The sequence below is a fragment of the Pectinophora gossypiella genome, chromosome 28 (genome assembly GCF_024362695.1).
Source record: "Pectinophora gossypiella chromosome 28, ilPecGoss1.1, whole genome shotgun sequence".
Lineage (NCBI taxonomy): Eukaryota > Metazoa > Arthropoda > Insecta > Lepidoptera > Gelechiidae > Pectinophora > Pectinophora gossypiella.
Window position 1 is genome coordinate 1601287 of NC_065431.1, and position 17843 is coordinate 1619129.

The 17843-nt window shown below is 37.8% G+C and overlaps 2 protein-coding genes and 1 long non-coding RNA gene across 9 annotated transcripts in view; 2 read left to right on the forward strand and 1 right to left on the reverse strand.

Moving 5' to 3' along the window:
• LOC126379217 (uncharacterized) overlaps positions 1–1651 on the forward strand; it is a 40382-nt gene extending 38731 nt beyond the window's left edge. Inside the window, exons 5-6 of the mRNA XM_050027908.1 lie at positions 395–521; positions 1458–1651. Coding sequence (XP_049883865.1) covers positions 395–521; positions 1458–1651 — 321 coding nt within the window. The remainder of the gene's footprint in view (positions 1–394; positions 522–1457) is intronic.
• Positions 1–17843, reverse strand: part of LOC126379251 (uncharacterized protein C1orf198 homolog) — a 272783-nt gene that overhangs the window by 216830 nt on the left and 38110 nt on the right. The gene's annotated exons all lie outside the window — the stretch shown is intronic.
• The window catches only part of LOC126379311 (uncharacterized), a 178610-nt gene that overhangs the window by 126109 nt on the left and 34658 nt on the right, over positions 1–17843 (forward strand). The window lies entirely within an intron of this gene.

The following is a 17843-nucleotide window of genomic DNA, read 5'->3' on the forward strand; positions in this document are numbered from 1 at the left end:
GATTTCGTATCAACAGTGGCTGCAAGTTGTCTTTGATTACTTGTGGCTCTGCCCACCCCATTTGGGATTACGGGCGTGAGTTTATGTATGTATGTATGTATGTATGAAAAATCTAAACCGCTTAAGTTAGACGCTTGAAATATGGCATGCAGGTACCTTAGTAAACTTAAAGCTTAGTTGCAACAGGATATTTCAAAAATTCCCACGGAAACGGGAGTTAGCGGGAAGAAACATTTGTATGAAAAAATCTAAACTAAGCATAAGTTAGATGCTTGAAATTTGATATGCACTCCTTCACACACAAAGATCTCTCTTTTATAACACGCCACGCGGACGAAGTCGCGGGCGAAAGCTAGTATGAACTAAAATATTAAAGCCTTAATTTCGTCGGCAGGTGAAGATCTGGTTCCAGAACCGACGCATGAAGTGGCGCAACTCCAAGGAACGAGAGCTGCTGGCGTCTGGGGGCTCCCGGGAACAGACGCTGCCTAACAAGAATAACCCACATCCAGACCTATCAGGTTTGTATGATTTTAGAGTATTAACTGAGGAGCTCGGTGGCGCAGCGGTAAACGCGCTCGGTCTGCGATTGTTCAAGTTAAGCAACTTCCGCAAAGGCCGGTCATAGGATGGGTAACCACGAAAAAAAAAACATCTCGAGCTCCTCCGTGCTTCGGAAGGCACGTTAAGCCGTTGGTCCCGGCTGCATTAGCAGTTGTTAATAACCATCAATCCGCACTGGGCCCGCGGGGTGGTTTAAGGCCCGATCTCCCTATCCATCCATAGGGAAGGCCCGTGCCCCAGCAGTGGGGACGTTGATGGGCTGATGATGATGAGAGTATTAACAGGGTATTTGACTGGTTAAAAGACAAATTATAAAATGTCCATTATTAAAGGTCCTATTTTAAGCAATGTTCAATATTAGTAGGTAAATTGCTGCTTAGCAATAAGACCGCCTATTGTGCTTGTTTTTTATTCGTATGTATAACATATCCTGTCCTGTGTATAATGTTTTGTGCGATAAAGAATTATAGATTGATTGATTGATTGAAAGGTCCAGAGTTCGATTCCCGGTCAGAGATTTAGTTTTCGAAACCCAGAATGAATATTAAGGATAAGTACATAAAATACCCCATTTTTGTTAGCACCAAATTTAGTTTTTTGACCTGTTCAAAACGATTAAATAAAAATTATAAATGATTATCACGTGCTCAGCGGTGAAGGAAAACATCGTGAGGAAACCCACATTCCCGAGAAATGCATTTTCGGAGGTATGTGACCTGTGTATTGGGCTGGTTTTCCCTTCGCGGGTTGGAAGGTCAGACAGGCTGTCGCTTTTGTAAAAACCGGACCTGTCAAATCTTCAGGTTAGATAAGCGGACCACGTGAAAAGCGGGATAATGCTAGGGAGATGATGAACCTGTTCAAAACGAATAAAGAATTTCACAAAATTTCAGATGCAGAAGCCGACAAACCGAAGTTATCTCCTCTCTCCATGGATGACCAGGAGGATAAGAGCAAAATCTACGCTAGTACTAGCCAGGAATACAGATTTGATGACAAAATGGCCGCTAATTTCAACAGAGAGTTCAACGAAGAAGAAGAATTTGAAAGCGATAGTGGTTCTGATGAGGAAATCAACGTAACATGACGTGTTTTCGCAAGGTTGGGTTAGGTTAGGTTAGAATTGTAAATAACTTTTGAGGTTAGGTTAAGTTCAGTTTTTTAGGATTACGCTTAAAAGATGTGAAATGAATAATGGCTATTTCTTTTCACAACTCGGGGGTTAAAAACGCCACATCGAAGCAATTCAACTAAAAAAAAGTAATGTTGCAAGTTGACATTTGCGCATATAAAATTAAGTGCGCAATGCAAACAAATGTCAAATAGCAATATTGCTTTCTTAGATAATTGCTTCAATGTCGCCATTTTAACCCCCCTCATATTTTGTTTATTAATTGATCAGAAAATTAATTCACAATTTGTAAATACTTACCTAATACAGATAAATGCATAGGAATAAGCTTTGTAACTTAAATCACAATTATGAAATAGTAGATTAGCAAGTAAATGAGACATTCTTTATAATAATAATTCTAAGACTGTAGATATACCTATCTAAATTATTACGAAAATGTAAAATACATTTTGATATTGGTGCACAGGTGGGTTAAAAAGGCCACATTTAAGCAATTCATCTAAAAAAGCAATATTGCTTATTCACATTTTTTGTCATGGCGCGCTTACTTTGCGTACTTAATTGCAATATTGCATCTTTAAACGAATTGCTTCAATGTGGCCATTTTAAGCCCCCAAAACTGTATATTCCATTATTAGACCACAAAAAAGCAATGATACCTGTTATATTTTGAGAAATCCGTCCTACCCCAAATACCTAACTAACAAATTATTATCGCCTAACATTTATTTGAATAAGTAATATTTTTTCCACATTAAAAATGGCATCTTAAAACACCTTAATTGTAAGACTTTTTAATTTATGAATTGAAATAAAATAATATCACAACACAATAGATTTTAAGTACTTAAATATATAATAAATTCGCACCAAGCTCTTGTAAATAATGTAAGTAATGATAACACAAAAAGTTAAGGAACTGTCAGAATTTTGAAATAAGTAATGTGCAAATAAAATCATTAATATGTCTGAAATTATGCTTGTCAGGAGGTCTAAGACGGCCATATCGAAGCAATTCATTGACATTTGCGCATGTGAAAGTAAGTGCGCAATGTCACATCACATAACAATAGGCTACTTGACAACCTAGTCAATTGAGATACTTTTTACGAAACGTCAAAACGAAAGTTTTCCATGGAGTTTGTATGGAAATACTGTCCTGTGACGTCATCAATAAAAGCGGTCAAACGTATTCATTGTTACATACTTTATTCATAAATAAAATTCGAAAATAAGGCGAAAAGCAAAATGAGATTGATTTTTGATCATCTTAGACTGGCTTCTATTTCTAGTTTAACATTTTGTAATTTATCTTTGATCCAGTCAAATACCATATTTTTGCTTTTATAGCGGAGTTACTTCAATATGGCTTTTATAACCCCCAGATTTATCTACTGACGAATGATTTAAAAACTTTTTGTTTTTATTCTGTAAAAAAAATATAACTGATAACACTTTTAAGTACTCCATTAAAACATAGCATGATGAATTTGACAGCTGTAAAAACAAAACAATTTCTTGGCTGTAAATACCCACAAAACTTAACATTAACATACAGATATAACACTAGAATGCATTACATTTGAGCGGCCTTATTGCTCTAAAGCAATTTCTTCTAGGCAACGGCTACCAGAAATCAACCATTAATAAACTTGGATACGAGATTGTGCCACAAAAAAAGTAATAATTATTTCTGTCTTAGGGCATAAAATGGCCACATTGAAGCAATTTATCTAAAAAAGCAATATTGCTATTTGACATTTCTTGATATTGCGCACTTATTTTCATATGTGCAAATGTCATGTTGCAATATTGTTTTTATAGATGAATTGATTCAATGTGGATTTTTCAACCCTCTGCGGGCTTAGCACCGTAAGCGCGCGACTCTTTCTCGCCTCGACATACGTCACCCGTCACTCTCTCACAGTACTGCACAGAAAGAGACAGACGATCTTTGTCGCGGCGAGAAAGAGGCGCGTGCTTACGGTGCTAGGCCCGCTGATGTCAAATAAATTAAGCTATATTTAATTTTAACAGAGTATAATCGTGATTTTTTTGTTCAAATGAACTGTCAGTTTTCTACTACTATTCTAATATTAATAATATTAAGTTCGGTGATCTCATATATTCTAATGAAATAAGTAAGCTTGATCAAGACTTAAGATAACTGTACGAATAATGAAAATACCTAAATGTGGAAATTAAATTAATAAAATTGATCCGTTGTTTTTTTTTACTTCAATACACACAACACAACACAGTCGGCTCGACCATAACGCTGCGTTTCCGTTGACGCGGATCTGTGCGGAGCTGTGCAGGAATCGACCAATCACCGTGAGGGAGAGAGTGACAGAGCGTCTTTGTTTTTCGCTCTCTCGAATGCTGTGATTGGTCAAATCCGCACATCTCCGCTCTTCTCCGCACAGCTCCGAGTCAATGGAAACGTAGCCTTATAGACGGCGATACGGCTCACCACTTATCACGTTGGTCTAACAGAAAGCTCGGTGAGGTGACTTAGTTCATCTTGCGATCGATGTACCTCTGATGTTTGTGATGTTAATAAACGCAAATATGATAGTTGACAAGTAAAATGTATGGAACACGCGTCAATTTTAGGTAGAAATTTAAAAAGCCCTTCTAAAATGTTTCATTGGCCAATAACCGGACAGAAATAAGTTGACACACGTCAAGCAGATTGCATATGAGCGATATGCCTATTTTATTCGCCCGTGTTGTTCTTACATTTTAAAATTAACAGTTCTCAATCATCCGTCCCTTTCCTTTTCGGTGAATAAGAAAATGTCAGATATTGATTTGATTTGATATAACTTAAAATAAAATTGGGAGGTCTCAGCAGGAATCGGAGTCACTATGTTCCCAACATACGGTCACGAGTACTAATATGTATACATTTTGATACCATGTCACATTGACTTTTTTGACAAATTGACCCGTAAGTGACATTAAATGTCAAATATGTTAGTGCGACAGGGTTCTAAAGTGGGTATATGATATTGGTCATGACTGTATATAACACATATATACCGCATTTTGATTAATAAAATCAATAAGCCATGTTTTTATTAGCCAAACATATTTTCCCGTCAAAAAATTTTCTAGTAAGTAATCGCCATATTTATTGCCGCCAAAAATAAATTTTCGCACAAAAAAAACACAAAACATTAAAGGCGGTACCCGAGTTGTAAATATAAAGGTGCTGTCACACGCCACGGCAAGGAGTTTATTTATGTTCACATTCACACCTACGTTGTGAACACGCCCTAATGTCCGGTGGCGTTATAATAATATATTGGAGAATGTTTTTACTTTTTTGGACCTGTGTTGTATAAGGATTAGATTCTTCTGTCGCGTGGGTTGTGAGTTGTGTAATGTGTATGAGGTGTATTACCAACCCCATCAACCCTGGTGTCAGGGTTACTATTGAGCCGCCAAACGCCTCTTAAATGGGTCATGTAACGACTACATACTTACATCAGTAAGTAGTAACCGGGACCAACGGCTTAACGTGCCTTCCGAAGCACGGATCATCTTACTTTTTGGACTATCAGGTGATCAGCCTGCGGTATACTGTAAGAATGAGATGCTTGTATGGAGTGTGGTATAGAGCCAATTTAATAAATCACATTTGACGTAAGTATATTTACTAATATAATAAAAAAAATCGGATACGGAGCTTAGATCCCCGAGAGTCGGTCATGCCCTCCGTCTCCGGCTTGCCTTCACTAGCCCGCCGGAGTGGACCCCAGCGGGGGCCGCAGGACTCTCACCTCTGGCTTGCCTTCATTGGCCAAGAATTTTCCAAACAGGACACCTCTGCCTACCCTTTCGGGGTAGCGTGGCGTGGCTGCAGCCATACTGGTTCACGTTTATTATCAGTCTGCAGCTGTCAAATGTGATCTATTAAATTGGCCCCACTTTGTTGTTAACGCCACTTAAGATAACCTAACCAAAAAACCCTCAAGCACAAACCTGTCTAATACACATCTTTCCAATTTAACAAGGATTCGCTAAACCTATCTGATCCAACCCCATGCATACAGAATACTCCAAATCTAAGCAAATAAACGATTATTTATTTAAATCTTGCTTCGAGGGAACAGGGAGGTAGTCGGGAATTTTGTGCCCCTTTTTGGGCGCCAATTATTTTAGTCGAAGTTCTTACCCGGGCAGCCGGTTAGTAGAACACTTGCGCCCTGGTCACAGATTCGAATCCAGCACAGGCCTAAACCAATGATTGTCGAATTTGTTTTCGAACTCATGTTTGGATCATAAATGATTATCACGTGTCCAGCGGTGAAGGAAAACATCGTGAGGAAACCCACATTCCCGAGACATGCATTTTTGGAGGTATGTCACCTGTGTATTGGGCTGGTTTTCCCTTCGCGGGTTGGAAGGTCAGACAGGCAGTCACGTGGCAGGCAACCACGCTGCTCCACTGCGGGTTGGCGGAGGTTTGTGGGTTAGTAGGTCGGACCAACGGCTTAACATAAGTAATTACTTATATCACTAGTGTTTTACGCGACTGCGGCGAAGCATAAAGGAGGGTTATGTATTTGACCTCTATCTATGTATGTATTATTATTACTATGTATTATTATTATGTGTGTGTAATTGTTTAGGAGGAGTGCTGACGTGCATTGAATGCGGTCGTACATTTAATGCTAAGATCGGATATGTCAGTCACTTGAGAGCACACGAACGACGCTCTCATTGGTTGTCGAGTCGCTGTGGCCGAATACGGTCAGGAAGGATTATTATTATTATTATGTATGTATATTATGTAAGTATGTATGCAATATATATGCCCGTCTATCCCAACGTAACTTCTAAACCACCTGTCAGAATTTAACAAATGAGGTGTCACTAGAATTGCACTAGAAGAATTTCAGAGAAGTATACCTATTTTCTTTTTGCATACTTATTAGAGCGTGATTTTTCCGTAGTCGCGTTTTTTTTAATCTTATTTTTATAAAATTTGTATTCAGTGACCAATGAATGATAGTTGGTTTAAATCAAAAAATGGGCATCGTTCAAGCATTATTTACCGCCCTAAATCTAACGCCCTCCCCCGGCCCTGTAACTCAGAAATCGCAGATCAAAGTCGACAAATTGTCGCGACATATGTTCGTGACGCTAGTTTCGGCACGTGCCGTCACGTGGCTGTCGCGTGCCGGCACGTCTGCTCCGCATCGATCGGGCGCTGTTTACGAGTTTATTTATTTTTATTTTTGTGTTTACTTTTTTGTTTACTTGTGGTTTAGCGTTGAGGTCAACTGTTGTTGAGAGGTTAAATCCTTATCTCGTTTGCCTGAGAACATCCGTCTCGAAGCAAATAAAAGTAAATTTAAAATATTACTTAAACAATAACTTTTAGACTCGTATCCTGGCTAATTCTGGAGTAATAAATATTTCTTTCTTTCTTTCTACTTATTGTTTATTTGGTTAATTTATATGCTACATATAAAAATATATCCGGTTAATTGAGGGGAAGCTTATACCTAGCAGTGGGACTTACTCGTAAGTATATAAAATATTTATAATTATATTTATTTATTTATTGGTACTGACACAATAAAACATACAAAAAACATATAAACAGACAATACAGGGGGGTTAAAATGGCCACATCGAAGCAATTCATCGCGCACTTACTTTTATATGCGCAAATGTCAAATTGCAATATTGCTTTCTTAGATGAATTGCTTCGATGTGGCCATTTTAACCAGGTAAGCTTATCTCTAAACAAAGCGGTTGATTGAGCGTGTGTTTATTGTGGAGCTCGGTGGCGCAGCGGTAAACGCGCTCGGTCTGCGATTGTTGAAGTTAAGCAACTTTCGCAAAGGCCGGTCTTAGGATGGGTGACCACAAAAAAAAAGTTTTCATCTCGAGCTCCTCCGAGCTTCGGAAGGCACGTTAAGCCGTTGGTCCCGGCTGCATTAGCAGTCGTTAATAACCATCAATCCGCACTGGGCCCGCGTGATGGTTTAAGGCCCGATCTCCCTATCCATCCATAGGGAAGGCCCGTGCCCCAGCAGTGGGGACGTTAATGGGCTGGTGATGATGATGATGATGTATTTATATGACATTTTTCAGACAAAGCGCACTTATGTTTACATGTGCAAATGTTAAATTGCAACATTGCTTTCTTAGATGAATTGCTTCGATGTGGCCATTTTAACCCCCCTATGCCCAGCAGTGGGACGTGTAAAGCTTTTTAAGTATCTAAAGACGTACCTCAATACTAACGCTACTCGGTGAGAGCCCTCAGCGCTCCCCATTTGCCCGGCCAAGTAGTTAATGCCATCTGCGGCAAATCTAAAATAAGTAACAGCCTCCATGGTCTAGTGGTTAGAGCGTTAGGCTCACGATCTGGAGGTCCGGGTTCGATTCCCGATGGGGACATTGTCGAAATCACTTTGTGAAACTGTCCTTTGTTTGGTAAGGACTTTTGTCCGAAAAAGTAAGATGATTCCGTGCTTCGGAGGGCACGTTAAGCCGTTGGTCCCGGCTATTAGCCGTATAAACACCTTCACCAACCCGCAGTGGAGCAGCGTGGTGGTGTATGCTCCATACCCCCTCCGGTTGATTGAGGGGAGGCCTGTGCCCAGTAGTGGGACGTATATAGGCTGTTTATGATTTATGATGATTTGTACGTACATTGTATAATAGACATGGTGTTAGTGACATCGTAACGAATACTGAGGGGGATGATTGAGACAATGATTCTGAGTTGATATCAAATGGATTTTCCTGTCGGTAAAGACATGAATATTTTAGTGTTTTTTTTAATTATTTTCAGGTCCATACTTTTGTGACGGAAAATTCCACTTGACATCAACTCAGAATCATCGTATTTCAACATCGCTCAAAAGTTTTCGTGTATTAAGTATATTCATATAAGTACACATATATATTGAATATGCTTTCCCTTATTTTTTAATTATTTTTTTTAATATGAATGTTGGCACTGACGAAGCCTGTGGTGGATTTACATTCTGTTTTTTATTATTATTGTTTCATATACACATATATCCCAAAGTTTGAACTGCAATTATGCCTCTGTACCTGCGTACAATCCCAAAATAGACTAATTTCCAACTAGTCAAATCAGTTACTTTTTACTAAACGTCAAAATACGAAATCATTATGGAATTGGTATGAAAAAGCACACTGTGACGTCATAGAAAAACGTGATTTTCCGACTTATTCTTACGTTTTTCTTGATTAAAATCCGTAAATAAGTTTAATAGAAAAAAGAAAATGTTTTCCGTTAGTTTTAGATCTGTCTTTATTTCATAATTTATCTCAAACCTAGTACACAACCCAATTTATTTATATTAAAAACTTAATCCCATCATTTAATTAGCTGGAAAATCGCTTCCGTCTCTTTCTAACACTGCATAAAAATATATAAAGCTATCTCCGTCCCACACCACATGACGCTGTAAGATTTTCTATGCATCCGTGCGTTTGATATTGACATATTAAAATAATATTTATTTGCGAAGGGTGGCAAGTTAGGGCGTTTTCACACTATATTCGATCCGAATCCGACCGGATGAATGACCAACCTCACCAACCACCAGGGTTACTATTTTTTTTTGACGTTATATAAACAGCCTATATAACGTCCCACTGCTGGGCACAGCTCTCCCCTCAATCAACCGGAGGGGGTATGGAGCATACTCCACCACGCTGCTCCAATGCGGGTTAGTGAAAGTGTTTTTACGGCTAATAGTCGGGACCAACGGCTTAACGTGCCCTCCGAGGCACGGAATCATCTTACTTTTTCGGACAGTCAGGTAATTCAAGCCTGAAACGTCCTTACCAAATAAAGGACAGTCTCACAAAGTGATTTCGACAATGTCCCCATCGGGAATCGAACCCGGACCTCCAGATCGTGAGCCTAACGCTCTAACCACTAGACCACGGAGGCTGTTAACGTGCACGGAGGTGTTGTATGTGTGTGTTGAATACGTCTACAATTTTCTTGAAACCCGCCGAGAAGGAAAGTGTGTTCGACGCGTGGGAATGGAACCTGGACCTCCAGATCGCGAGCCCCACCCTCTAACCACTGGGCCACGTGCATATAAACAGAAAAGAGTAAATATTGTCTGTCCATTTATTGCAACCCAGTGGAAACCCGATAGGGTAGCAAAGTGCTTGGTAAATCTATTAAGGATGATTCGTAACATATTTGTTAGTAATATTGAGTTACTTACTTACTTAACATTATATTGAAGCCGATTCCAGTATTATTTACTAACACGCTGTTCATCAGTGTTACCAACTCCTAAAATATATAACCCTAAAGCTGAAGTTAAAAACCCCTAAAATTGCTACAATTACTAGGAAATCCCCCTAAAAAAATGTTATTATTAAAATGAGAATAAATAATAGTACCCGTACTGAAAAAATATATAAGTACCCGGGTAAAAAAGAAATGTGCCTCATATATGTGACATGTATCAGACATATTTAATTAAAAAAAGAATAATGATTATATTAAATGACAAATAATATTGTTTAATATTCTTTATTCATACATTATCGAATATTTGAAATATGTCATTTTCTTCTGGTTCTGAGCTTTTGAAATCATACATGTTGACATTCAAAATATGACAAAAACTCCCTAAAAATACCCCTAAAAGTAGAACGCCCCTAAAAAAATCCCATCCCACTTATTTACCCCCTAAATTTGGGGGGAAAACCCCTAAGTTGGTAACCCTGCCGTTCATAAAATTAATGTGCAATTATATACATAAGTATGATATTAAGTTATATTATTTTTTTGGCCGTGACTTTTTGTAGATTTGCCGCAGATGGCATCAACTATTTGGCCGGACAAATGGGGAGCGCTGAAGGCTCTCACCCGGTACAACGTTTAAGACAACAGGCCTGAAGGTGCCCATTTGGGCGCGAACCTCGTGTCAGGGCGTCGTCTGAGAGGAATATTTGAAAGGATTAATCGACCCGGGTCGATAGCGATAAGCGCTGAATGAAGAAAATCGTCGACCACGCCGGCGGGGTAGGTATCGGAGAAAGTTATAATAATTTTTGTTTTAACCTATATTAATCATGCATTGTGTAGTAGGCTGAGCTGTAGGCCATCTACGGGGTCCACAGGTGGCGGATAGTGGAACGGTCATCAGATATGATGGTTGGCTGCGAATATAAAAATAAGCAGTCCCCGACCAAGCAGCGATAGGATTAGCAGAAGGTAGTGGGTAGCTCACTGGGACGGGCTAACCTATAAAATGCTACTTAGGTTCTATGACGATCTTGTGACGTAGCGAGTAGTCGCCGCTACTTCAAAAGCGCACCCCTGATGCCGGGCAGCAGCGGTATCAGTACTGGTTGGAGGCAGAGAAAATGGATTCTAGTAGGGCTCTAGCTGGAAACATCACCGATTGAGAAATTGGTCGGTGTACTGCGGAACGGAAGGCGATTGGGGCAACCACCGTTCTACACGCCCTATCTATGGAGTAATGGAGATTACTTCACCGACTAGAGCGCAGCTCTTAAATAAAGAGAGAGAGAGAGATATTTGTTTTGTTTTTATGTGCTATGTGGTGTTGTGTTGTCCTGCTTCAGGAAATATGTGATACCTTTGCCGACCTTTGGACGCACTTATATGAACATTCTCTTTGGACAAATGTGGTTCCTGTACTTGACATTGGCAGTAATGGTTGTCTCTACTCTATGGCGACCGGTTGCCATACAACCATAAAGTTTAAGTTGAAATACACATCGTCATCTCCCTAGCATTATCCCGTTTTTCACAGGGTCCGCTTACCTAACCTGAAGATTTTACAGGTCCGGTTAATTACAGAAGCGACTGCCTGTCTGACCTTTCAACCCGCGAAGGGAAAACCAGCCAATAGAAAGAAAGAAAGAAAGTATTTATAATTAGAGGACACCACAGTAACAATACAAACACAGTAGGGAAAAAAAAATATTACACTAAATCACAATTATTAACAAAAACGTAAAAGAAACAGAAAAATAATAATAAAATACAAAATATTGGTCGTACAGTCATGTGGCGGTGGTGGACGTCCTCAATAAATGGACCTCGCTCAGCATAAGCCGCGGCGTGAGCCACGACGCTGGTATTCTGCGGGCCCAGACGAGTGAGGCATGGACATCGTGTTCCATACTTATTTATTATTTTTTGTTACATAAGTTCGTACATAAATAACATAATACAAGTTAGGTCACATACCTCCGAAAATGCATTTCTTGGGAACGTGGGCTTCCTCACGATGCTTTGATGTATCAGTCGATTCTTTTCTATCTAACAGTATGTGTACACGATAATACATCTTAAGAAAGGGGGAAGTTAATCCTCTGTAGTTATGAATGTACCTATATGTAATCCTATTTTGTCTTTGAACTGTTTGCGTGCATAGTGTATTGCCTATTGTGAGATCAAAGTAGGTACGTAATACGTTTGCGTTCGAAGATAATTGTATGTATGTAGTCATGTATCCTCCCCGGGAATATTTCCAAAGTGGGAATATTCGTTGTAAAATCTCTTTAATGGTGAGGATACCACGTGCTCGGTCCTGGAGGAAAACATAAGAAACCCACATTCCCGAGAAATGCGTTTCGGAGGTATGTGATCTAACTTGTCGTTCAATCGGCTTGCCGAACTTCATGTGACGTCACGAATCGGGGATCGCCATCTTGGCTGTTTACGCGGTACGACAGGATCAAATCGATGTTCGATTTGCTCCAATCTGAATCGGCTTCGTCTTAGCCGGTAGCCCCCCTGTATTGGGCTGGTTATTCCTTCGCGGGCAGATCAAACAGGCAGTCGCTGTTGAAAACATATGAATATATTTAAGATTTGTATTTTAAATATGGAAACACTTTTGTAATTACATTCATTCGCGGAGCTTTCGTTCTTCCCTTCTCTCAATACAACACAAGACAAGACGCTGCTGTTTTATTTCATTAAATCAATTTCACCGTCCCGACACCCAAGGATTTCTTCAGTCGCTTCTGTAAAAACCGGACCTGTCAAATCGTCCGGACAGGTTAGGTAGCGCATTAGCATTAGAGTAATTATAAGTAAACCTAAGTATGGTGGAGATTTCGAATTAACACTAGATACTAGTAAAGGTAAGACAAAGAAGAGCTTACATGGAACAGATTAAAGAAAAGGTTAACGTCGTGTCTTATAGGGAAGTCAAGGAATTGGCCTTTGATAGACTGAAATAGAAAATGCTACACCGACAAGAGCGCGGCTCTTAAATTGATGACGATGACGAGTAACTTTATTTACTGTACTATTAAGTCTTAATCTTCCTAAAAGTACTTATACTTAAATAAAAAACCCACACGAAGAAGACTTTACAAATTCAAATATAGTTACTTTATTCTATTAAAATAAAAATAAATAATTACAAAGGACTCTTAACTAGGGTACATGTCAAATGACGGCCTTGTTACTTGAAAGAGATTTCTTCCAGACAACAATAAGTCGTGGAAAAATGTAAAAATTGTACAACTTACCAAAAAATATATGCAAATAAATTCTTAACGTACATACAAAAATGAATAATAAATAAGAATAAGTACTTACCTATATAAATCGTACACACAAAATACCTAAATAAGCAACTCAATAGCCACAGAATATACTTAAACAAAACCACAACACACTTCATTACAAAAACAGAACCATTTACAATTTTAAAAAGTGATTAAAGATTTTTATTGTGTATTTTAAATAATAGTTGCAAATCACGTCTCACTAAATTTTGCCTTTGTTAGAGAGAGAGAGAAAACAATAAAAAAACCTCAGAACAATAACTAAAGCATAGAAGCTCAGAACAATAACTAAAGCATAGAAGGAAGGCTAAAATAGCAACAGAACTCTATAATTCTGCTCTACTTTATCTTACGGAACCGGCGTAATGTTAGACAAAGACGCATATACAAAAATTGTTTCGTAATTTCGTAGGTTGTCACAAGTTTTTCATTGCCTAGTGTTGGGTTTCACTTTAGTAATATGTCGATAAAATTAAATTTACTTACAATTAATGTCGATAATTTTTTTTACAAGATTTCTTTTTGTAGGACGCAATTATCTTCTTCTTGATGAACGGAGACTCTGTCTCTGATAGATAAGTATCTAACCATTTTTGGATTATATTGTCTGGTTTATATTAGTTTGGAGCTGCAGCTCACATTCAGGAAGGAAAGAAAATAGCCAACTGTTATCGTTTCATCGGTAAGTATTTTGTAATATTCGAATTTATTTATGTTGTCATCCGCCGTGCACTGGTGTTGATCGACGTGCCGTGCAAATTGGAACCGCCGGATCTAAGCCGCACAGACGGTAAGAGGCCCGATGGGCTCACGCTCATACCCTAGGAGAGGGGGCGTGCTTTATTGTGGGACGCGACCTGCGCTTGCAGGTTTGCAGCAACGCACCTGCCCCGTACTACTCGAAACGCAGGGCTGGCTGCCGAGTGGCCCGCTAGCCAAAAACTGGCGAAATATGGGAATTTAACGCGGACCCACAATTTTGTCCCTTTTGCCATCGAGACTTCGGGTGTGTGGTGCTCGGCCGTAATTACCATTTCATCTGTCTGATCTATAATGTTCAATGTAGGAATAGCATCGTCCACTTCGAATTAGGAACACACATAAATGAATCCGCAGTAAAATGTTTCGAGCAAATACGGCTGTACTTATTTGGAATCCAATTTCGTCTATTAATGCGAATTATCCATTCTTTCTCTTTGTTATCGTCTACAGAAAATCTAAAAATTAAAAGTATCGATAATTTTAGTACATCACTATGGACAATCAACATAACCTCAAATCAATTCCGTATTCATCGATGAAACGTATAATATAATGGATATCTCAAATATTTTATGCTACAAATCTATTCAGCAAAACATATTACTTTCCTAAAATTGTTCAGCAGTTCACATTTCACTAGAAAATTACAAAAAACTTACCGATGAAACGACAGAAGTTGTTGGCTATTTTCTTTTCTTCCTGAATGTGAGCTGCAGCCCCATACCACACAAGACATAATGTCACAGAGTCGAGACACTCAATTATTTGATATAAATAAAAGTTTCTTTCCATTTATTTGGAAAAATATTGTTAAATTATCACTTAAAACAATCTGAACACAAGACACTCGTAAACAAAGTTGACGCGACCGTGTCAAATAGTTCGGTAAATATAAGTAAAATCTTCTTATGTATGTTACTATGTATTTGGCCGAGTTAAAATGAGTCCAATAGGTCCAAATGACATTTCATGTTGTGACAACCTCGGAAAAAATGAAGCAAAGAGCGAATCATTTGTCCTTTTCTCACTCATAGTTTGTGTCGTAAGCTAGAAGAGAGCCGGTTTATAGTTTCTGAATTCTTATTTTAGCCTTCCTTCTATGCTTTAGTTATTGTTCTGAGCATAGAAGGAAGGCTAAAATAGCAACAGAACTCTATAATTCTGCTCTACTTTATCTTACGGAACCGGCGTAATGTTAGACAAAGACGCATATACAAAAATTGTTTCGTAATTTCGTAGGTTGTCACAAGTTTTTCATTGCCTAGTGTTGGGTTTCACTTTAGTAATATGTCGATAAAATTAAATTTACTTACAATTAATGTCGATAAATTTTTTTTACAAGATTTCTTTTTGTAGGATGCAATTATCTTCTTCTTGATGAAAGGAGACTCTGTCTCTGATAGGTAAGTATCTAACCATTTTTGGATTATATTGTCTGGTTTATATTAGTTTGGAGCTGCAGCTCACATTCAGGAAGGAAAGAAAATAGCCAACTGTTATCGTTTCATCGGTAAGTATTTTGTAATATTCGAATTTATTTATGATGTCATCCGCCGTGCACTGGTGTCGATCGACGTGCCGTGCAAATTGGAACCGCCGCCGCCGGGTCTAAGCCGCACAGACGGTAAGAGGCCCGATGGGGTCACGCCATAGACATAGAAAAGAGTATGGACTGGAAATACCTACAGAAAAAACGTGCCACTCTGTAAACATAAAATGGCGGTCTTTACTAGGGCTACAAGCTGTTTCAATACTGGGATTACCATACTCGTACCTACTAGATATAGCATTATACTTAAAAAAATACGGCATACAAGTATTCATAAGAGAACAGAAAGGGAAAGTAAAAGGTAGGTAGGTGGTGTACTGTATCTTTCGTGTAAAACTTGTAAGTATTGTATGTTGTGTGCAATAAAGTATATTTGTATTTGTAAAGGAAGGTTTAGTCAAGATTTATCTAAGTCGCTTACACAAATCTATAACATTCATTACATTCTTTATTGGGCGCAGTTCGTATCAACCTGGAGTGTTGGAGTAGGAGTAAATAAGAACACGAGGTAAAATGAAATATAAATTAGATCGTAAATCTGTTCATTTTCATTAGCAAGTATTTATTTCACACGTTATTAATTATGTACATTATATTTACAATAAATACAAATTTATTAATTTCTAAACAGCTTAGAAATTAGAAACTGTCTTTGTGACACCCTGTCACAATGTTTTTTTTTTTTCATTAAGTCGTTTGATCTTGAGGCGGGACTTGTTCAGCTTTTCTTTTAAATTTTTCATCTCGTCTTCTTGAACTGACTGAAATAAAGTTTAATAATAATGTTAAAATAGTATATGTACAAAATAATCTATAAAAATAAAAGTAAAATATATCTGATTTAAGTGCATTGTGCAGCTGGTTGAATTATACACTCTATATATGTATATCATGGCCCCGATTCCTGCAGACACCGCCTAATTTTATTTTAGGTTATATCCGTCATTTTCGTATCCGTCGAAAAGGAAAGGGACGGATGATTCACAGCTCTTAATTTTAGGAAGAATGAGTAAATTAATGTGTCGGGTTATTGACTGACGTAAAATTTTTAGACGGTTGGTTTAGATTTGTGCTTAAAATTGACGTGTGTTCCATAAATTTTATGCTTGTCGATTACCCGTCCCTTTCCTTTTCGGCGGATAAGAAAAGGACAGATATAACTTAAAATAAAATTAGATGGTATTTACAGGAATTAGCACCCATGTTAAAAATATAAAAAAAGAAAATTATCTGATATACCTTTTCATGTAAATCCAGTCGACACTTTTGGATTTAATATCTGAAATCAAAGATAATAATAATTTACTTATATAAAACGTGTACAACTCATAATTGTTTAGACATAAAACAACTACAGACTTAGTATATACTAAGTTTATTAAGTACATAATAATATGTAGTTGAATGATAGATAGTATAAACGTGTTGTGATAACATGATACAAATATCTTATCTATCTATCCAGCAGTGAGATGATGCAGGCTAGGCTGAAATTTAAATTTAAACACCATTTCATCTGTCTGATCTATAATGTTCAATGTAGGAATAGCATCGTCTCGAAGACGCCTCCACTTTGAATTAGGAACACACATAAATGAATCCGCAGTAAAATGTTTCGAGCAAATACGGCTGTACTTATTTGGAATCCAATTTCGTCTATTAATGCGAATTATCCATTCTTTCTCTTTGTTATCGTCTACAGGAAATCTAAAAATTAAAAGTATCGATAATTTTAGTACATCACTATGGACAATCAACATAACCTCAAATCAATTCCGTATTCATCGATGAAACGTATAATATAATGGATATCTCAAATATTTTATGCTACAAATCTATTCAGCAAAACATATTACTTTCCTAAAATTGTTCAGCAGTTCACATTTCACTAGAAAATTACAAAAAACTTACCGATGAAACGACAGAAGTTGTTGGCTATTTTCTTTTCTTCCTGAATGTGAGCTGCAGCCCCATACCACACAAGACATAATGTCACACAGTCGAGACACTCAATTATTTGATATAAATAAAAGTTTCTTTCCATTTATTTGGAAAAATATTGTTAAATTATCACTTAAAACAATCTGAACACAAGACACTCGTAAACACAGTTGACGCGACCGTGTCAAATAGTTCGGTAAATATAAGTAAAATCTTCTTATGTATGTTACTATGTATTTGGCCGAGTTAAAATGAGTCCAATAGGTCCAAATGACATTTCATGTTGTGACAACCTCGGAAAAAATGAAG